Below are 22,117 nucleotides of genomic sequence, written 5' to 3'. Positions count from 1 at the left end.
TTCCTGTGAGCCTCCCGGGGCGTCCCGGCTTCCGGGCGGCGGCGGCTGCGGCAAGAACAGTCGGCGGGCTCCTTTCCTAACGTTCTCTAAGAGAAGCGGCGTCTGCGAGACGGTGTTCATCATGGTAAGCGCTGCCGGGCAGGGTCGGGGCATGGGGGATGGGACTGTGGCTCGAGCTAGGCGCGGGGGACGGGACGACGGCGGAGATGCCGAGTCACCCGGGCCTGAGTCCGGCCTGTCTTGCCCGTCCCGGGCGCTTTGGGCACTGGCCGGACCCTCGACCACGAACTGTCCCTGATCCCGCCTGCGTGTCCGGTGCTTGGTTCGCATTCCCTCTCAGCGGGGCTTGTTCTTCTGGAGGGTAAAAAGGAATCTGCGTTTGTGTCCTCCCGTGGGTCTCGAAAGTGCCAGACACGCAACAGGTTCCGTAAACACAAAGTTAGTGGGAAGGCTGTGGGGGGTGGGGACAGAACCAGGTACTCCCCAGGGAGAATCCGTGGGGGACATCCTCGTGGCGGGGACACCCAGCGCTTGCCCCAGTTTCGCGAGCTCTGCGCCTCCAGGCTCGTGTCTTCGGATGGATATAGCGACGCTGTGTTCAGTAATGATAGCGATAGTAGCTAATGTTTGCTGATTCTTTTCCTGTTAGTTTTTCTTTAATACCTGCGGTCTCTCATCACACCTTCTCCTCTTTAATCCCTACAACAATAATCCTTGGAGAAAAGGACTATTATTATCATTTTAACCGTGAGAAAACTAAGGTTTACAGAGATAGTTTACTCGAGGTCACAGAAGTGAAGAGATTTGAAGCCAAGTCTGTCTGGCTGCAGGGCTCTCTCATTACCACTGTACAGCATTACCTTTATGTCACCTGTTTATTTCAGTAAAAACAATGAATGAGTATTAGATCTTATCCTAAGTTTGTCCCTGTCAAATCACGTTTCTGTTCCCAAATTTGTCCATTTAACAGACACTGAATACCCGATCTGTGCCAGTAAGGAAAGTAAGACATGGGGTAGGGAGCAGCAAGGGAAGAACAGAAGGTCAGGTTCATTGGTGAATTGGAAGGATGTTGTTAAGAGTGTTGGGTACTTTGTGCATGTTTCCCTTTCATGTTGCAAAGGGAAGAAATGGCTTAGATGGGGTGGCATGAGGAGAGACACTCAGGGGAAGCCTTTTACTCCCTCTGGCTTTGTTTATCCAGAAAGGCTGTTTCATTTGTTATGCTTCTGGGCAATATTTAGTTGAACCTAATTCTGCTTTAAAGAAGAAAGAGAGACCAAGATTGAAAATTACTGTGCTAGAGTTCCAGGGAGTGAAGAACCAACCAAGATTTTAGGCAGAAGCATGCTATATTTGCATTTTAGAAAGATAGCTGATTAAGCTTGCTAATTCTGAAATTGGTAGTAAATGACTTTATCAGTTGGTGGCTTTCCCTCTACTTAATGTATATTGGAACCAAGTCAAGAAATATTTGTCTATTATGACAATTTTTTTTAGTTGTGGTAAAAAATAAATAAATTTTACCATCGTAACCGTTTTTAAGTGTATAGTTCAATAGTGTTTAATATTTCACATGGTTGTGCATCAGACCTCCAGAACTTTTTCATTTTGCAGAAGTGAAACTCTTCCCATTAAACAGTAAACTCCGTTTTCCCCTCCCCGTAGCCCCTGGAAACCCTTATTCCACTTTCTGTCTGTATGAATTTGATTACTTTAGGGACTTCATATAAGTGGAATCGTTTAAGTGTGACTGGCTTATTTCACTTAGCATGATGTCCTCAGGTTCATCCGTGTTATACCACGTGACAGGATTTCCTTTTGAAGGCCGAATAATATTCCACTGTCTGGCCACATTTTGTTTATTCATTCATCTGTTGGGGTTTCTTCCACCTTTTGGCTGTTGTGAATAATGGTGCTGCAAATATAGGGGTGCAGATATCTCTTTGAGATCCTGCTTTCAATTCTTTTGGATATATACCTGCTTTGGGAAACTCTCAAACTATGTTCTTGCATGGCAATAATCATCACGTAAGAAGACTTCTGTGACCAAATGTGAAGTTTTTCCTTACACACCACGCAGTGAACACCAGCTGGGTGTCTTCTAATTTAAGTCTGATGCTACCTACCTGGAGAAAGTATCAAATTCCACAGGGTGAGGGCTCAGTTCCCCAGACAACAGTCACAATGCCAGGCCTCCAGAACTTTTGACCAACCAGCTTCAAGTTGGGGTTCCCCCAAGCCCCTCTTTGGGCTCAATTAATTTGTCAGAGCAGCTCACAGAGCTCAGGGAAGCAATTAATGATGTTAACCAGTTTATTGTAAAGAATATTACAAAGGATACAGATGAAGAGATGCGTAGGGTGAGGTATGGAGTAGGGGTGCACCACCCTCCAGGAACTTTCATGTGTTCAGCTATCCAAAAGCTCTCCAAACCCAGTCATCTTGGGTTTTTATGGACCACCGTGTCCAAATGTGATTAGCCTTCAGAGTGTGGGGTGGGACCTTCTCTGGAATAAGGGTCTTAGGATCCACAATCAGAAAGATGGGGGAAGATTAAAGTCCTGCCTTTAGGCAGGTGAAGGTCAGAGAGAGTCTGTTTCCTGAGGCTGCTCCTGAGGCTTAACACACCCAACACTATAACCAAAGACCCTAAAAAGAGCTATGGCAGCTTTCAGCCGGGAAAAGCTATATATATGGCTTTGTTATTATATATATGTATACATAATATGTATATAAAATAATACCACAGTACCGCATCATGAGCTTTTATATTCTTTTTAAATATCATAATTATTGCAATACAGTAGACTCCCCCCCCTTATCCTTGGTTTTGCTTTCCGTGGTTTCAGTTACCCAGGGTCAACCATGGTTTGAAAATATTAAGATATTTTTAGAGAGAGGGACCACATCCACGGAACTTTTTTTTTTTTTTTTTTTTGCAGTATATTGTTATAACTGTTCTGTTTTGTTATTAGTTGTTAATCTCCTAGTGTGCCTAATTTATAAATTAAACTTTATCATATTCTGGGGACAGGGGTTGGGGGATAGTCCTGAAAAAGGCTCAGGACAGGCTTGGCATGGCTAGTATTATATTTTAATAAGATGACACTTCCTAAAAATGGTGGAAACTAGATCTGAGGGATTAGACTGGGCAGGGCAGAAAGGATTTGCAGTTTACGCAGGAAATCAGCGTGTCCTGGTTAATGAAGATTTCAGTATGTTGTGTTCTTCAACAATGTTTACCAGCATTAACTACCTTGAGGTGTTTTTGGCTTTTGACATGAAGAAATGTACCTTTGTTCAGTTCTAACGCCTTCTTCTCTCTTTCTTCCTTCCAGTTCTCTTTCAACATGTTTGACCACCCGATCCCCCGGGTCTTCCAAAACCGCTTCTCCACGCAGTACCGCTGCTTCTCCGTATCCATGCTAGCAGGGCCTAATGACAGGTCAGATGTGGAGAAAGGAGGGAAGAGTATGTGCTTGTTTTTATTTTGAATGGTAACCTTTCCTGCCCTGTCTGCCATGCTTGTAGCCTCCAACAGTCCTTTGCACGTGGGAGCCAGAAGCGAGTGTTACCGTGAACGTGGTGCTTGTCCCAGACTTGCTGAGTGGGGCGGGTGCTAACTGATGGTTAGGTTCTGGCTGGTAGCCATTCCGTTCCCAAAAATAAATTACAGCAAGTAAGATTCTTTGTGAAAGATCACTGTGACATTCTGGCTACCCTAAAAATACTGTTTAAAACGTTTTTTTGACGTAATAGAAACTGCATCTTGCCTTTGGTCTGTCCTTTTTATTTTTATTTTGTTAATATTGTTAAATGTTCTTTCCACAGTAATTATGCCACCCTCAGCCCTCGATCAGCTCAGTAAGTATTTCCTTTAAGTGATTTGAGAACTTGGAAACTGTAAATATGGATGTCAGGAATCAGCATAAGCTGGTCGGTACACGCGGACACAGGTGTCCTTTGTCAACATCTGTTTGCGAATCACCCCTGGCAGTTGCACACCCAGGGTGAGGTGGTGCTTGGTGGTGGTCCGCTGCCCAGGCCAGGGCCAGTGAGCACTCAGCTTCGTCACTGCTCCGGGTGCTTCAGGTCCCTCCTCTGTGAGGGGGGTTCCCCTCCCTTCCCTGACCCCTGCCGCCCCCCCAGCTTGTCTCAGGATTCCATCAGGATGGAATGAAGGTCTGAGTAGCAAGTGGTTTGCACAGTGCCAGGGCAGCGGATGCACTCTGGATGGGCTCACTCACTAGGTTTCCTCCTAAGGGAAGAACTGGTCGGTTCACAGGAGGATGCTGCGAGGCAGGTTTCTCTTCTCCTCACCAGACATCTTCCCTGAGCCCCAGACCCACGTTTCTGACCCCCGCTGCAGTGGCACGTCCTCACCATGCCAGACTGAGCTGCTGTCTTCTGCCCCAGAAGCCACTCCTCTTGCTGGTTTCCTGCCTCTTACCAGGAGTGAGAAAGGCCCACAGTTTGTGACAGTGGCCCTGGTCTTCCTCTCTTTTCCCCAACCCCTTATCCCACAAGAGCAGCCTGGAGACCCCATGCTCTAGCTCCACACTGCCTGGACACAGAAAACCCTAATTATGGACGATGCCAGTCTGGGGCAGTCCTTGCCTTTTGAGACTTAGAGGTGTTTCTGGTGTGAATTCCTCCTGTATAAGGCAGGAGAGCGGGGACTGGCCAGGGGGATGGGTTCACACTTGGTGTTGGGGCACATGGTGATAGCTTGTGGAGAACAGGCACTGGCTTTGGTGTCACTCAGCTCTGGCTCTTTGCCCAGCCTGACTCTTGAATAGTGATTTGGCCTCTCTGAACCTCAGTGACCTCTTCTTCAACTGGGGACGTCCACAGTGCCTGTGCATCGATGGTGCTATGGTGTGTGTGAACAACCCCAGCCCATCTGGTACCAGCCACAAGGGGGGAGGTGACCACTGAGCCAGCTCCAGCTCTGGCTGTACCCAGTGGAGGCCTCAGCTTAACCAGCGAGTGGGTTCAGCCGGAGAGGTCACAGCCCTCACGAAGACCCTGTTGTTACGGAGGAGGGGATGGGCAGAGAGGTCTTCCTTTCAGGGCTGCTCACCCAGGAGTGGCACCAGGTGTGGCCTTGGCACAAGTGTCCAGACGAGACTCAGGGACTGGGTCAGTGGGGTGTATTTCAGATCAGTGTTCAAACGTTTTAAGTGACAAACCCTTTTTGTCCAAATAAAATCTTATAGGGAGTCCTATTTTATAAAATAGAGGGTGATTGCTCTGGCTGGAGGAGGTGAGGGGGTGCAGAAGGCTCAGGAGTCCCAAGGCACTTCTCTAAATCACTGAATGCAGTTTGAGAGTCGGTGGTCTAAGGGACACTGGCATCTCTTCCACTTGTAACCATCTCGGACCTTTGGCTGGAACCTGAGCCAGTTCACCCTGGACCAGCTGCGGGTCAGCTCTGCGGCTCTGTTGCTGAGAGGTGCCCCGGGGACAGGGGCCTGTGGCCTCCATGCTGCTATGATCAGAGTCACCCTTGGCATAGGAGGGAGCAGTTGTCCCCTGTGCACCTCCATGGTGAGGTGCTGTTTCCAGAGGTTCTTCTCTGTAGCCTCCTACCCAAGCTCTTCACTCTGTTTGTTTTATTGGAATTTTTAGGGAGATCCCAGATACAGTCTGCTTTGCCTCCTAATGCCACATGGGACTTCTGTTGATTTATTTGGGTAAAACGACAAGCTGAAGTCTGCCCAGATGGTTGAATCCCCAGACGTAAGCCAGCAGTCTGGGTTCGAATCCTGGCATTGCCACTCATGAGCTGTGTGGTCTTGGGCATGCTACTTAACCTGCGTGCCTTAGTTTCCCCACAGATAAATGGGGGTAGTGATAGTACCTACCTGACTGTTCTGGGAAGACTGAATAAGGACCTTGCATGTGGCAAACACCATCACCACCATCAGTATCTCCTCAGGCCCCTCCCCAGGACCCTGGGTCTCCTGGCGCCTGCCCCTCCTTCCTGTGCCCCTGCACCTCCTGAGTCAGCATGCCTGTCTGCCTGCCTCTGGCCCTTCCAGCCCTCACCTCAAGGACTTCAAGGAGTGAGGGGACACACAGTGTTGTGGCCCTGCTGAGAGCCCACGCTGCCCCCTTGCCTGGGTACTAGGTTCCACCCATGTGGTAGCCCAGCCTGGCCTCCCTCCCCTTCCCAACCCCCTCCCACACCTGTCCCAGCCCCATCTTGGCTCCTTGCCCACAGTTCCAGAACTTCGCAGGCTCCTCTTCCCTTCCATGCCTGTGCTCAGGCTGCCCCTCTGCCTGGAATTACCCGCCCTGGCCAGCCCACCCAGAGACCAGCCTGGAGAACTTGGCCTCTGGGAGCCCGTCCTCGTGGCCCTGCCCTGCTCTGCCCACAGCACCTGGGTGCACTTGGTTTTTTTGTTTGTTTGTTTTTGGGGGGGTTTTATTGAGACAGGGTCTCCCTCTGTTGCCCAGGCTAGAGTGCAGTGACATCATCATAGCTCCCTGTAGCTTCAAACTTCTGGGCTCAAGGAATCCTTCTGCCTCAGCCTCCTGAGTAGCTGGCATACATGCCTGCACCGCCCGCCACGCCCGGCTAATTTTTTAATTTTTTTGTAGAGACGGGGTCTCGTTCTTGCTCAGACTGGTCTTGAACTCCTGGCCTCAAGTGATCCTCTTTCCTTGGCCTCCCAAAATGCTGGGATTATAGGCATGAGCCGCTGTACCCGGCCTGGTTGTTTGTTTTCTTTCTTGCCTTTCTAACTAGAAAGTTTTAAAGGTAGGGATTTTTGTCCAGTATGTGGTTGGCACTTAGATTATTAATGAATAAGTGAACAAACCCCTTGCTTTTTAAAATTGTGATTTCAGAAGATCACAGGTCTGTGCCAGTGCTGCATTACTGAGTTGTCAAACTTCACAGGCTGCTCCTCTGGGCCACGCACCGCCTGTCACAGGGGGTGGTGCGTCCTGGTCTGAGGAGTGTGGGGGCCGATGGGGACAGACCCCTGAGTTTGTGTGCCTGCTGGGGGGTGGGGCGAGGCTCCCTCCAGGAGAGGGCCTTGGGGACAGAGTTTCTCGTCACAGGAGCTGCCTCATACCCTCTCTCTTCCTTTTAGGCCGACTTAACATTACCTATCCCATGCTGTTCAAACTGACCAATAAGAATTCGGACCGCATGACGCACTGCGGCGTGCTGGAGTTTGTGGCTGATGAGGGCATCTGCTACCTCCCACACTGGGTGAGTGCGGCCACGAGGTCTTTGGGGAGTGTGTGCCCTTCAGCCTGTCAGGTTGGGGGCCTTGTAGTCAGGGACACCGCATGTGTGTCCTGGCCGCAGGGCAGGGGGCCCGGATCCTCCTGCTCCAACATCTTTACACGACCTGACCCGGCGGGAGGGAGGGGAACCCCGGACAGCGCACTGTGCCTTATGCGGTGCTTGGCCGTGACACACTTGGGGTCACTGCGCTGTGCCTGTGGCCTTTCCTTTTGACAGTTGCTCAACTGGTTGCCCAGAAACCACAGCCAGGCTGTTCATCTGTGATTTCTTGGGTCAGGCTTTTTTAAAATAATGGAGCGAGAGTATTTTTTAAGTGGTCTAGTAAGTACAGCATTTTAGATTTTATGCTGTTTTAGTAGTTTTTGTCACAGCATGTGTGTTTTCAGACACTTGCCTGTGACTGAGTCTTCCAAAAACACTCAACTGAGTTGCCATGGGAACGACGCCTTTCTTCTTGCACTCAGGCTCTTTCTGTGTAAAGTGGACTTGAACGAAGACATTTTGGACCTGGGTTGGGATATCAAGGGCGCAAGCGCCACCCGAGCTTACCCGGGGGTCGTGCACCCCAGAGAGGCCAGCAGAGCTGCAGCAGCACATTGGGGAGGAGCCCACAGTGGCAGGGGTTCCACGTGGTGGCCGTGGGGGCACTGGCTCCCCCTCCCCTCCGCTTCCCCACTCTGACACGCTGAGCCTTGGAAGCCCACAGAGGGACCCGCGTGTGCTCCTTGCGCGTGAACTATGCCGGCCACACTGAGAGACCCCACAGGAGCTGTGGCTGGGCTGGGAGCACTCGGGGGTGCTCCCTGAGCTACCACGGGAGATACTCTGAAGCACAGCCCGCCTCCCTTGCTGGTCCCCTGTCCCTGTGCTCACCAAATTTTGGGAAGGGGTGGCCTTAATTCTCATTTTCTAAGATTAAATATGAATAGAAGTTCTGAAGATTCCTTCCTTCCTGCAGTAGGTGACCGTGCCCTTGCCGCCACGGGCGTGGCCTCGGTCCCAGGGCGCAGCCAGCATCTCCCCCGCAGGAGCCCACACTCCACAGCGTGTCCTGCTGCCTGGCTTTCCTGTGCTGCCTCCCACCTGGGGGGCCTGCCCAGCCTGGCCTGTGGGTGCGCTTGCACTTCAGAACCTCGCCCCGACTCGCTCCCCTCCTTGCCCTCCCAACTCTTGCCACTCATCCCTTGCTGTCCGTGTGAGTGTCTGCAGGTGCCCCGCAGCCCCGAGGCTGTGTTCTGCTCACCCACTAGAGCACTGGTCACAGAAGCCACTGACATGGCTGAAGTGTCAGGCAGTGACTACCTCCCCAGGCCCCTCTGGGTCTGCAGAGGCTTCTCTGTGGCTCACCTGTAGAGGTGAGACAGGAGGTGCTGATGCTGGGGAGACCCTGTACCTTGAAGGTTTTCCTTCAAACCTTGGTGTTTGGGTGGCCACTTGTCCAAGCTCTTGGACCACTTTGGACCAGAAAACCAATTTAATTCCTTTCTCTAAGAGATGTCATGTCTCCTGGGAAGCCTCTTTGGGGTCCTGGAGCCAACATGGGGTGTGAGGCCACCTCTTCCTGCGCTGGCCTTCCAGCTCTGGCGTGGGCAGGCAGGTGTGCTGGAGCCACCAGGCATGCAAGAACTGCTTTCCCTTGGCCATTGGTAGGTTCTATCTCACCTGGAGCTCCTGAGCTGCTTCAGGTGACCCAGCCTGGAACAAGTGCTGGCTGTTCCAGTAGGTGGGGTCTGGTGCTCTGACCTCGACCTCGATCCCTGCACGGGGATGCCTGTGAACATGTGGGTGCGTTCTGGGCCAGGTGTGTGCCTGCTGTGCTGTGTGCTTCGTGCTTCGCAGTACCTCACAGGGGCGGCCGGGCTGCAGGCAGGTCTCGGCTCCTCCTGCCTGCTCACTGCCTCTGCCCGTAGCCCTTTCTCCCGCCTCCAGTCCTCTGCGTGAGGACACACAGCCCCACCCCCAGCCCTGCCAGGCTTCCGTCAAGCCTAGGATTGCAGCCTTGCCCTGTGTGTGCTGCCGGGCCTCATGCCGGTGGGTATCCTCCCTCGCCTCATGGAGAAACTTCCCAAAAAAGTCTGCCTGCAGCAGGCTGACTCTGAACCTTAAAGCACTCCCTGTTAGGGCATCACTCCCCAGTGTACCAGGACCCAGGTTACCTCTCCACCCTGTGTGCCTGCCTGTGGCCTTTGGCAGAGCTAGAGTGACCACCTGCTGTTTGTGACCATCCCGACTGATGAGCACCTTCCACTGTGTGTGTCGGGGCCTCCACAGGTGGGCTTCGCTGGCCTGTGGCCTGGGCCGGGACTCCCTTCAGGCACAGCCTCGGCCTCAGCATGCCTCCCTCCACGCACGCTGCCTCCCTCTCAGCCGTGCCACAGTCCTCAGCTCCCCTTCCTTGGGCTGTTAAAGTCACATCTGAACTGCCGCTCCTGGTGGAGCATTCTGGAAGGGGGCTCATGCAGGGAGTCCAGCGTGGGCGGGGCTGGGCAGGGAGCAGGGCGCTGACAACACAGGCTGGGATGGCCGTGACTTGATTGCTGTTGAACTGTCGGGGCCGGGTGTGTGGAGGCTCCCTTGGGTGGTTCTGTCGACTCATGTATATGTTTGACATTCTTTTTAAGAAGGTTTCAAATAATAAAAGCAAAATTCCATCCTGGGACACGCAAGGTTTCTCATTCCTGGCCTGTGACCTGACTCCTGGCTCCTCACACACCTGGTGCCCACTGGTCTCTCCTCAACCATCGTCCACCTTGCTGGGTGGTTTAGTAGAGGCCTGTGGGGGCTGCTTTTTGTTGGTTTTTTTATACACCCCATAGGAGACATCTCTGGGGCCTTGTCACCGCCCTGTGGCTTCAGCTGTCATGGGCTGTTCCATGCAAGGTCATCTCACCTTGTGCTGTCATCAGCCTCCCTCAGTGAGGTCCTATTTGCCCAGGGCCTGCCTTGTAGGCTGCTGTGAGGCTGCTCAGAAGCATGGGGGGCGGGAGGAGGGTAGCACCCTGGGGGAGCACTCTGCCCCTGGGAGGCCTGGCGGGGACACGCTCACACTGCCGGCTGCAGCGGCCTCGATAGCACCCCTTTGTTGGCCTTCTTCTTTCCATGTCACTTGATTTTTCCCTCCTTCCTGACTCTGTATCACAGTTAAATTACCTGTCTTATCTCAGGCTCCTCTTTGTCCAGGCACCCAGGTAATATTGGCCTGCCCGGTGTACAGGTAGCAACAGTTATGGAGGCCACTTAATCTCCAGGAGTCTCATGTGGCCTCTTCTTCCTTTCAGATGATGCAGAACTTGCTCTTGGAAGAAGGGGGCCTGGTCCAGGTGGAGAGTGTCAACCTTCAAGTAGCCACCTACTCCAAATTCCAGCCTCAGAGCCCCGACTTCCTGGACATTACCAACCCCAAAGCCGTGTATCCTTTTGAAAAAAGGGAAGAAGTGTCCTTCCAGACAGAGCGGAGGTGTGCTGGCAGTCGCTAAACATCCAGTGCTTCCTTGAACCTGTAGCTACTTTGGGGTCCACGCATTTGTGATTGCAGTTGTGATTTGAGCACGTCCCTGGCTCTGGCTGAGCGCACTGCATGCTCTCAGGGCCTCCTCTGGTCATTTCCAGATACTTCCTGGAAGCCAAAGCAGAACCCCTCTTTCAGGTATACTGTGTCACCGGGCACAGAGCCCAGGCTGCACAGTATGTCCAGTGGAGGAGGGAGGACGGCTCGTCTGCCTTCACCCCCAGCTGATGGGTAGGTAGCAGTGACTGAGTGCATTTCTGCCTCTGAGTAAGCAGAAAGCAAAGATATTAGGTTCTAGGGGATTTTTACATTTGCCTCTGAAGTTAGGCCGCGTGCATGTGTTGATAATGTTGGGAAGTGGCTGGCGTGGGTGAGGTGTGCTGTGTGAACCATGATTAAGATCTCTAGTTCTATGGCCCTAGCTGGCCTTGTTGAGATCATGGAGTAAGAGCCGTTCTATTTTTAAAAATGCATTCTTGAAAAAAAAAATAAAAAACCCAGCTGAACAACACGGACAGATAGAAAGTTTAAAAAAAGCTGCCTCCCTCTCCCTGGCCCACCATCTCCAGGCCCGTCCTTAGGAGCAGGTGCTGGCTGCTGCCGGTCATGTCCTAGGTGCAGAGGGGCCACGTTAAGCCCTTGCTGACCATGTCCTGGACACGCTGGCGTGTTGAGCTCCCTGCTGGCTGGGTCCTAGACCAGGGGGCCGTGCTGAGCATGCTGCCCACAGCACAGTCCGCGCGAGGGTTTCCTGTCCCACAGGCAGGGGGACATCTGTGGAAGAACTGGCTAACTCACCCTCAGAGCTCTGACCTGGAGGTGCTGTGCTTCTCGGCTGTCAGTGGCTGGGAGTGGGCTGGCCTCTGGCCATGGCCCCTCTGGTCCTCCCTGGGTTTTTACACATGTTGCCATGCAGACTTGTCAGATTGCTTCCACAGGCATAGTTGACTTAGTGTGTGGAGAAAGGGTGTCACTTTTGTCACTTGAGAGTTAGCTAGGTGGTTCCTGGTCTGGCTGAGGGTCTGGGCGAAGCATTCCTAATGCAGAGCAGAGAAGGTAGGGAGACAGCTGTGCCTGCAGTGCCCAAGTAGTCGGGGTCTGATGGCTCCGCTGCTGGGCAGGAATTGGAGCACTCCCTGTAGGGTACCAGGAGGGTTGAGGGAAGGGCACCCCAGTAGTATGCCATTTCCTGTGTGGGGCAAAGAAAGCCTCCTGCACAAAGCACTTTTCACAAAGCTGTTGTTCTGGAAAGCTGTTTGGCCAAGAGAAGTGAACCTAGCAGCCTTGTCTTTCACCCTCTGGGACTCTGGGAGTCCTGGCTGGGATATGCCATATCACAGTGGCAGGTTCTGGAGCCATGTTTTATATTTGACCTTTTTATGCAAAAGTAATTCCACAAATTGATGAGGATGATGTGGTTAAACTCTTCCATGTGAATAGACATTTCTTTGTGGGGGCATTTGGGTTGTGTAGCTTTTAAGAATTATTACTTACTATTATAAAAAGGGCTTGCTGGTAACTTTTTCCTTTTTAATTTTTATTCTAGAGCATACCCCTAAAGTTCGGTTACCAGCTTAAAAGACAGAAACAACAAAAGTGTAGATGAAAGAAAGCATCTTTGATTTTGAACATTTGAAGGGCCCTATCTATGATTCATTCAATCTATCTTTCTTCAGTGCTGCCCTAGGATTTTTTTAATCACTTTTCCTGAGGTATAATTTATATACCCTAAGAAGTGCACACAGTTTGACAAACGTGTATACCCATGTAACCAGAACATTTCCGTCTTCCCAAAAGGTCCTTTCCTGCCAGTCCCCACCAAGCCCCTGGCCCCAGCAACCTTTGAGCTGCCTTGCATCCTCATCAGTCTTTCTCAAGGTGTTGTGTGGATGGGATTCTGCTACCCTTTTGTGGCTGGTTCTTTGCCTTTCTTTCCTTCAGCAGGGTGTTTGTAAGATTCGTCCATGTTACTGCACATTAGGAGTTTGTTCCTTCCTATTACTGAGTAATACTTCATTGTCTTAAAGCTGTGTCTTTTGAGTACCAGCATGGTACACCCTGTCTACCCACTGGTCATTCTCTAACCCCTCAAGGAAACTTGTTTTGGATTTAAGTGTCCATGTTACCATGTTGCCTTGACAGTGTGTGTCTGCAGATTAGAGAACGCACTGAGAAACTTTGCCTGTCTGACCACTGGGGATGTGATTGCCATCAACTACAATGAGAAGGTGAGCCCTGCTCCTGCTCGATGTGGTCGCGCCTAACAAGAGTCCCCACCCTCTAAAATGACTCTTTTAGATAAGGCAGAAATTTTAAAAGATAAAAAGACTATGAAAAATTTTATATCGGTACTAGAGACACCTTATTTTAAGTTGATAAATTCCTTCCTATAAAAAAGTATAACCGAACAATGACTCAAGCCTAAATAATCCTATAACCAGTCAAGAAATTCAACTGGAAAAGTCTTATTCAAGGAAACGCAGGCCCAGATGGTTACATATGCAAATTCTTCCTCACATTCAAGAAATAAAATTGTTCTTAAATATTCTAAGAAGAGAGAGAGAGAGAAAATATTCCCCAATTCATTCTTTGAGGACAGTCTAACCTTGACCACCAGAACTAGACAGGGGTGGTAAGAGAAAGCAAATTACAAGTCAGTCTCATTCGTGGACACTGGTTTAAAGACTGTAGACAAAATACTGACAAACAGGATCTAGTCACCCATAGGGAAGATAATCTATGGTAGCTGAGTGTTATAATCTCCAGTAATTAAGATGCAGTATGGTGTCGGTGCTGGGATAGACAAGTAAGGCCGTGGGCCAATGGAGCAAGAATCTTGTCCCACCACGAAGTGGCATTGACGCCACCAAGCAAATGAGATACTGGGGGAGGGAGCACTCGATTATGCATGTGAAGAAAAATGAAACGAGGTTCCTAACCCATACCAGAGCCGAAAATAAATTACAGATGAATGGATAGACAAGATGTGGTACACACATACAATGGAATATTAACTCAGCCTTAAAAAGGAAGAAAATTCTGTCGCATGCTACCACATGGATGAACCTTGAGGTCCTTATTCTCTGAAATAAGCCAGACACAAAAAGACACATACTGTACTATATGATTCCATTTATATAAGGTTCTAAGAGTGGTCAGATCCTGGAAACAGAAAGTAGAATGGTGGTTGCCAGAGGTTAGGGGCAGGAAGGAGCTGAGAATGAACATTTAGAAACTTACCATAATTTAACATTGCCATAAGCCCCAGGCACATGGCCACAGACCCAGCTCCTGGTGAACTCTGGAGGTGCGGGTATGTGCTGTGTATTCTGGTGTGGGCAGGAGGACCAAGCGCCAGCCCACGAGACTGGGCAGGAGGACCAAGCGTCACCCCAGGAGACTGGGCAGGAGGACCAAGCGCCAGCCCACGAGACTGGGCAGGAGGACCAAGCGTCACCCCAGGAGACTGGGCAGGAGGACCAAGCGCCAGCCCACGAGACTGGGCAGGAGGACCAAGTGTCACCCCAGGAGACTGGGCAGGAGGACCAAGCGCCAGCCCACGAGACTGGGCAGGAGGACCAAGCGTCACCCCAGGAGACTGGGCAGGAGGACCAAGCGTCACCCCAGGAGACTGGGCAGGAGGACCAAGCGCCAGCCCAGGAGACTGGGCAGGAGGACCAAGCGCCAGCCCAGGAGACTGGGCAGGAGGACCAAGCGCCAGCCCAGGAGACTGGGCAGGAGGACCAAGCGTCACCCCAGGAGACTGGGCAGGAGGACCAAGCGCCAGCCCAGGAGACTGGGCAGGAGGACCAAGCGTCACCCCAGGAGACTGGGCAGGAGGACCAAGCGCCAGCCCAGGAGACTGGGCAGGAGGACCAAGCGCCAGCCCAGGAGACTGGGCAGGAGGACCAAGCGCCAGCCCAGGAGACTGGGCAGGAGGACCAAGCGCCAGCCCAGGAGACTGGGCAGGAGGACCAAGCGCCAGCCCAGGAGACTGGGCAGGAGGACCAAGCGCCAGCCCAGGAGACTGGGCAGGAGGACCAAGCGCCAGCCCAGGAGACTGGGCAGGAGGACCAAGCGTCACCCCAGGAGACTGGGCAGGAGGACCAAGTGCCAGTCCAGGAGACTAGGCATTTTTTAAAAATGGTCCTTTAGAGGTAGTTTGAGGGGTACCACCCTTGGAAAGTGGCTCCACAGTAAGACATGTATTTAATATCATGCCAATATGTAAAACTAAAGGAAGGCGTCACAAGAATGCTTACCTTATTACATGCAGTGTATTCTGGCATTTCGAGTGTACTGTCTTCCAGTTCTGCTCCCAACCGTGTTGGTTGTGGCGTGCCATCTGAAGACACGACTGTAGAGACATCACGTGCCCCAGGAGACATAGACGGATGTTCATGGCAGTGTTGTTGGCAATAGCAAAATGACTGGAAACAGCCCAGACACTGAGTAGATAAAGCGTGGTACATCCACACAGGGATGTATATATTGTTTTCTATTCCTTGTCTGTTAAATATTAGTAACTAAGATGCTTTTTAAAATAGACTGGGTCCTGTTTAGGTTTTTGTTAATTAGTGGGACTATCTAGAATGTTTAGTATGATTATAGAAGCAAGACATACTCTAGGTAAAAAGAAAGAACCTGAAATGATGCAGGAAAGGGTAGATAACGGCCACTTTTAGTTTCTGGACTTTTTAATGTACTTTTTTACATACACAGGTCATCTTAGACACACAGCAGCAAAACTGGTTTTTAAATTCTTTTCCTGTTGGCTGCATAGTATTTCGTTTGACCGATCTATTGACAGGCATTTTGGGTGTACAGATAGTTCCCAACTTACCATGGTTCTGCTTTGGGTTGGATGATTTTGTCCAACCGTAGACGGATGTAAGTGTCCTGAGCACATTGAAGGTAGGCTGGGCTAAGCTGTGATGTTTGGTAGGTTAGCTGTAATAAATGCATTTTCAACTTAAAATATTTTCAGCTTAACAATGCGTTTGTTGGGACATACCCTCATCATAAGTTGCGGAGCATCTGTACACTGTTACTAGCAATATTGGAATGAGCGTTCCTAGAATTTTCTCCTTGGGTATGTAGCTAATTATTTACTTAGAATAAATTCTCAGAAGTGACGTTTCTGGGTCAAAGGCCCCTAGTGTCTTTTGCAATTTGATGTGTAACCACCTAATCTAACCACATGGGGAACACGTCTGTCGAGCAGAGGCACAAGGGCAGCCCGTCCCCCGCAGCCCCGTTCTCACAGCAGAAGGTGCAGCTCGGGTGTGTCAGGGGCAGGAGCTGATGCCACAGTGGCCTGAGGGCAGCTGCCCCTGGTGCTGCCAAGACCCGTCAAATGATGTCTGCATCTTCCCACAGATCTATGAACTGCGGGTGATGGAAACCAAACCCGACAAGGCCGTGTCCATCATTGAGTGTGACATGAACGTGAGTGGTGCTGTCCTGTTACAATGAGCTCTGGCTCCAGAAGGATGGGCAGGTGGTGGCTGCTGCAGGCCAGGGCCTCAGGGGACTGTTTGGGTGACAAGGAAGGGGATGCAGTTAGAATGTCACAAGAAGGTCCCAGACCTAGTGATCTGTCTCAGGGCAGTTTGCTGCTGGTGCTGAGGGGGCTAAATCCACAGTCACCTCTGACCTGCCAAGGAGTGAACGGTGTCATGAGCTGAGGAAGCCCTAGGAATGAACTATTAATACACGGCGATCCTAGTTGGATCGCAAGAGAATGGTGCTGAGCAAAAAGGACCAGTCCCAAAAAGTTACATTGTTATATATTAATAACATCTTTAAAGTGACAAAACTTTAGAGATGGGAGACAGATTAGTGGTTGCCTGGGCTTAGGGCTGGTTCACGGGGCTGGGAGGCGCTGGGTGTGATTATGAAAGGACAAGCTGGGACCCCTGTGGTGTTGGGACTGCTCAGCATCTGGGCTGTGGTGGGTACGCAGTCCTACATGGTGATAAAGTTGTGTAGAACTAAACAAACAAGTACGCGTAAAACCAGGGAACCCTGAGTAAGAGCAGTGGCTGTGCCAACGGTGACAACCCTGGCAGCAATGCTCTGCTGCCGTTTTATAAGATGTGACTGTTGCGTAACACAGGGCAAGGTGCCTGTGGTTGTCTGGTCTTGTTTCTTACTACATGTGGATCTGCAGTTGTCTCACTTAAAAACATAAGAAAGCCAAGTGTGGCCATGTCTGAAAAGTATACTTTTCATCTTGGAAACACAGGTGGACTTTGACGCTCCCCTGGGCTACAAAGAACCCGAAAGACAAGTCCAGCATGAGGAGTCGACAGTAAGTGGTGCCTCCAGCATCCTTGGCCACATTTGCCCATTTTTGTAACAGTGCTGCCTCGTGAATTCCCGACAGCAGCTTATGTGTGACATTTGCTGGTGCCGGCATGGTCGCGTCCCCTGCTTCCGTTCTAGCCCCGCTCCAGGGGGACATCCTAGCTGTGGGGAGTGGGGGCAGCAATAGAACAAAGGAAATAAGAGGCTCGAGGGGGAAGCTGGTTGCCCCACTGAGAAGCTCACCTCTTGCCTCTCTGTCTCCCTGCCAGGAAGCTGAAGCTGACCATAGCAGCTACGCTGGAGAGCTGGGCTTCCGCGTGAGTACTGGGCCACTCAGCGGACTTTCTGTGCTCTGGCCCTACCCTCTGCTCCCCGGAACCAGGGCATTCGCTTCAAGCTGTTGTCAGTTACGTTCGCGGGCGGCAGCAGGGAGCCTCTGGGCACCTGTGTACAGGCAACTCGGGCACCCGCTTTCTCCTGAAGCCTTCCCAGCAGCCCCAACTTTTTTTTTTTTTAATTTCTAACCTACTAAGGAGTTTAAATATTACAGCAGACATACATATACCCTTCCCTTGGGTTCACCAGATGTTACTACATTTGCTTTGTCTTTTTTAAAACATGCTCCCTTTTTTCTTTGCCTGTATCATTTGTAAGTTGTGAACATGACCCTCAGCACAGCTGCTGGCCAGGGTCCCTGGGCACCTGGGAGAAGTGGCTCATGTGTAGGCACTGGGGTGCAGGAGGCAGCAGAGAGAGTGGGACTGAGCATACGGGAAGCTGCGTTGTCACCAGGGGCCTCAGCACCCCACCTACAGGGGCTCGAGCTGGGCGGCCTTGGACCAGGTGGCTCTCTTCAGCTCATGGCAGTCCCCTGAGGGGTCTGGGCAGCACCCCCAGTGATCTCTGAGCAAAGGGCTGCGGTGCTTGCGCTCCGGGCTCATGTGCGACTCTCCTGTTTGCCTGTCTAGGCCTTCTCAGGCTCCGGAAATAGACTGGATGGAAAGAAGAAAGGGGTCGAGCCCAGCCCCTCCCCAATCAAGCCTGGAGACATTAAAAGGTGGGTCTGTCCTGGCCCTGCTCCTGCTGGATATGTTGCCACCATCCAGGGAGCGTCTCTACCAGCCCCCTGGGCAGGGCAGCCTCACTGCAACTCTGGAGACAAGGCCTGGCTCTGCGGGTTACGAGGGGACTAAAACCCCCACCTCCACCGTCCCTGCCCAGGGCCAGCAAGGTCCAGCCTCCTCCTGCCCCAAATGGCTTTCCTAAGATGTGCACCCAATTTGATCTCTCTCTTACTCAGAATCTCTCTAGTTCCTATTTGGTATTCTGCCTGCTTCCTGTTTTGTGACTTTGCATAATCAATCAGGTCACATTATCTCAACTTCCCTAAAAGGAGGAGGCAGGAGCTGCCTCAATTAGATGCACTTTTGTCGCTGGGTCCAGGGACTCACAGCAGATCCCTCTGGTGGCCATCACAGCGGCGGCAGGGATGGGGTAGGAGAGCAGGAGGGGACTTTGGAGATGGGATTTTACCTAGTCTCTTACGGAGCAAATTGAGAGTGTAGCCTTTTCAGGAGGGTCTGTGGGGCTCAGGACAGAGACAGTGAGGGCCTCCCGAGCCTTCAGATGGCCCCTCGCCACAGGCAGGTCCAGAACTGCAGGCCCCTGCCCCACGCCGGGCTATGCCGAACCAGGAACCAGCTGCCTCTGTCTCCCTCCTGGGAGGGTGCTGGGAGCACCAGGGGGCTGGCCTAAGGCGATGAGTGCAGCGGCGTCTTTTCTGCTTATCTTCCTCTTGATTGTCAAAAATAAATTTGAGTCCTTTTTTATTTCCTGGAACCAACACTTCTCCTTGTCTTCTTCACAGAGGAATTCCCAATTATGAATTTAAACTTGGTAAGATCACTTTCATCAGAAATTCACGTCCACTGGTCAAAAAGGTTGAAGAGGTGAGTGTGTTTCATTAGTAATGAGAAGTTTTATTTGCTGGTAATGACTGGAGTTCTTACCATTCTGAGCAGGGGTGTTCCTGTCATGTTTTCCCCTTTGCTGGGGTGGGGTGCCTCTGCTCACCTGTTTTTTCTGCAGAGCTGGTGTGGGGTGTGTGTAGGCTGAGGTCTTGCAGTGTGGGGGGCAGGAGCCCAGTCCTCCTTGGAGGCCAACTCCAGGCTCTGACATCAGAGAACTACATGCCCTGGGTGGGCCCCATCTTCTAAAGAGACCCTGAGCTTCCAGTCTCTGGGTGCTGAGCGGGTTGGTTATAGGATAAGGGATGGTGGGAACTGAATATCCTGCAGACATGGGCACTGTGGCCATGTGGCCGGGCCCAGCAGTCACTGGAACACAGTCACCTGTGTGTGATGTGGATTTCTAGAACAGTAGCACTTCATACCCATTGCTTTCCTGGTTCCTTTTCTCAAAGGATTGGACCCTTGGGGATTCAGGAGTAGGGTAGAGGACAGATGTGCCATGAGCCTGCTCAAGATGGGCTGCAGGACCTGTCACCAGCCCCTACTTACTACTGAACTCCTCCCCTCTAGCCCTTGGGGTGGTTGGGGACAGAGACCACTGTGCTTTCTATACACTCCAGGCCAACGCACAGCCACTTCTGGCCTCAGTGTTCCTCAGGTTGACATGGTGTTGGGGACCTTCCTGGCTCAAGAGCAAACGTGGTCCCCAGTCAGACCTCCTCCTCCAGCTCCTTCACTCCCCATCCAGGCTGCACCAGCCACAGGCGGGCTTTCTCTCTAAAAGCCAGTTCTTGACATGAACCCACAGAATAAGGCGTTCATTTTAACTTCTAGGGAGTTTCTGAAAATAGTATTTTCTCCTCACACCTAGGATGAAGCTGGAGGCAGATTCGTGGCTTTCTCTGGAGAAGGACAGTCATTGCGTAAAAAGGGAAGAAAACCCTAAGTCGGGACTGTTGGCTGATTGGCAAATAAAAGAATCCATTGCAGCATACTGACTTCTAGTTACTGGCTCTGAAGGGGTGAAGCTCCTGTCAGAGAACGCCCGTTACTTCAGGTTGATTTAGATTACCTAAGAATTACCAAGTTTGACTTGGAAGTGGAGCAGCAGGACTTCGCAGTAGTTACGTGCTTGGTTTTAGGAAAGAGAAAGAGCTGCCTCTGAGGGCCTGTGGGCGGCCACCTCCTTGCCACTTCGTGCTTTCAGCTCGAGGGGGCTCCACAGCCTCAGAGGGAGCAGAGTCCCCTAACTGCTAACAAAACCAGTGGAGGGCATTGAGTTGTCTAACTTGAGCCATTTTTTCTTTCTTCATTTATCCTTTCTTTTCCCAGGTCAATTGTGTAGGCGTTGCCTTTGGCCTAGAAAAAAGTGGTTTAAATAGATACGTGCTCTATAAATAGCAGCTGTCCCACTACTCTGGCTGCAATTTAAGTATTTGAGGGCGTTTCCATTTTTATTTTACATATTTTTTTCAACAGCACCACTCCTCAGAAGAACCTGATCCGAATAGGTTTGCACTTTTATTTTGATTTCATATGGAAGTAACTGACTCCTTAGTGAACCTGTTCTATAGTAAAACAACTCCATGGAGAAACACAAACATGAAAGCTAGAATGAGTAAGTGCTAAAGATATATTCCTCTTTCAACTTCTTTCGACCCCCCCCCGCCTCAATTTTAATTTACTGACTCATCCAAGGTTCTGCTGTTCTGTCTTTATTTTTGAGTAATATTAATTTGGTCTCAGATCTTCACTTTCTATAATGTGAGATCTTTTGACATGCTATCCCAATTATTTTAAATTTGTTCCTTGAGAATTATTCTAAGTCAAGAATTTCAAATAAAAACAGGCAATGACTAAAACCTGGATTGCCTCTAAATGTCTGATTAGGTGCCAACATGGCCTGGTGGTTGGGCCACTGACCAGGAGTTGGAAGAAGGCCTGCTTGCAGGTGTCCACATTGCATCCTGCCACTAGACAGGTGCTCCTCTCCAGCATCTCCTGGAGAATGTAGTGAGAAACAAGGCCCAGCAGGGTCCCCCCCCGTGTACCGAGCTCACCCAGCTTGTAGGCAGAGGGGTCCTGCTCTGGTCAGGGATCCTCCCAACAGTCAGGAGAGGACAGGATGCCTTCTGCAGGTTGGTGGCCTCAGGGTATGCCCACGTGTGCTCAGTAAGGAGCACTGACAAGCGTCATGATGTTCAGGGCTGGGCCTGTGGCACAAACCGTCATCGCTGGCAGTGGACGTGGTTTTGGAAGGTGTGAGCACTGTGGTGGCCTACCTGAGCCCGCACGTGAGAGGCCTCAGTGTCACCAGCAAAGGTACAAGCCCCCTTGGGCAGGCAGCCTCCACTGCAGGATCGCGGTGGCTGACACACTGCCATTGAAGCATAATGAAGGAGGTGTTACAGTAGGCGTTGGCCCTGGGGTTTCGCCTTCCCTAAGGAGTCCCCGCTGTGTGCGCAGTGAAACTCCTCGCTGTCCTTTGCTGGAGGCACACTCTGCTTGGGCCAGGATTGCGTCCACTGTTCAGCCTTCTGGTGGCAGTTGGGGCCTTCTGATGGCAAGTGGGGTCAGCTGGAGCAATGATCCTGGTCATTCGTGCTGCAGCCTTCCTCAGTATCTTCTCCTAGCTTGGTCTTTGAGCCCGCCACGGCAGCAGGGCCCTTGGTACAACTGCAGCTTTCTGACCCAATGTCATTCCTGGCAGCAGCTGCCTTGTCAGGGGCTCCCCAGCAAATGATGGGATTCAGAGGGGCTGGCAGTCCACTACGTGGGTACTGCCGGGCATTTCGGCAGAGCCAGCAGCCTCCTCTGCGCCACCTTCACTGTGGTGCATCTCTCCTGTTCCTAAGTGTTGTGTGTGTCCCCTGCTCTCGGGATAGAGCCTGCGCTCCCCCAGTCAGACACTCACACTCTGTGACACGGCCTCTGTGGCTGTGCTGGGAATGCCCTCTAAGCTCCACGGAAGCCTGGGCTCCCGGGAGGCCATCCCGCGCCCGGGCCGCCCTGGCCCACACCAGCCCCGGTTCCTCTGAGTGCGTGTCCGCCCTGAGCGGACGC

At 51.5% G+C, this 22,117-nt stretch overlaps 1 protein-coding gene across 2 annotated transcripts; it reads left to right on the top strand.

Moving 5' to 3' along the window:
* Positions 1-38: 38 nt before the first annotated feature.
* On the top strand, positions 39-20,756 carry UFD1 (ubiquitin recognition factor in ER associated degradation 1). 2 transcript variants are annotated; one of them, XM_069496728.1, is made up of 12 exons: positions 39-124; positions 3,342-3,474; positions 3,835-3,867; positions 7,107-7,228; positions 10,546-10,676; positions 12,931-13,003; positions 16,155-16,223; positions 17,023-17,088; positions 17,354-17,401; positions 18,053-18,141; positions 18,952-18,980; positions 19,926-20,756. In XM_069496728.1, the coding sequence occupies exons 1-12, from the start codon at positions 122-124 to the stop codon at positions 19,928-19,930; spliced, it is 801 nt and encodes a 266-aa protein (XP_069352829.1). In that variant the 5' UTR covers positions 39-121; the 3' UTR covers positions 19,931-20,756. The 2 variants fall into 2 exon arrangements, with proteins under 2 accessions (XP_069352829.1, XP_069352828.1); XM_069496727.1 differs by having other exon boundaries at positions 18,952-19,033.
* The last annotated feature ends 1,361 nt before the right edge of the window (positions 20,757-22,117 follow it).

Source organism: Eulemur rufifrons, chromosome 21 (assembly GCF_041146395.1).
Source record: "Eulemur rufifrons isolate Redbay chromosome 21, OSU_ERuf_1, whole genome shotgun sequence".
NCBI classification, from domain to species: domain Eukaryota; kingdom Metazoa; phylum Chordata; class Mammalia; order Primates; family Lemuridae; genus Eulemur; species Eulemur rufifrons.
Note: the sequence above shows the minus strand (reverse complement) of the source record. Positions and strands in the feature narration are given on the sequence as shown.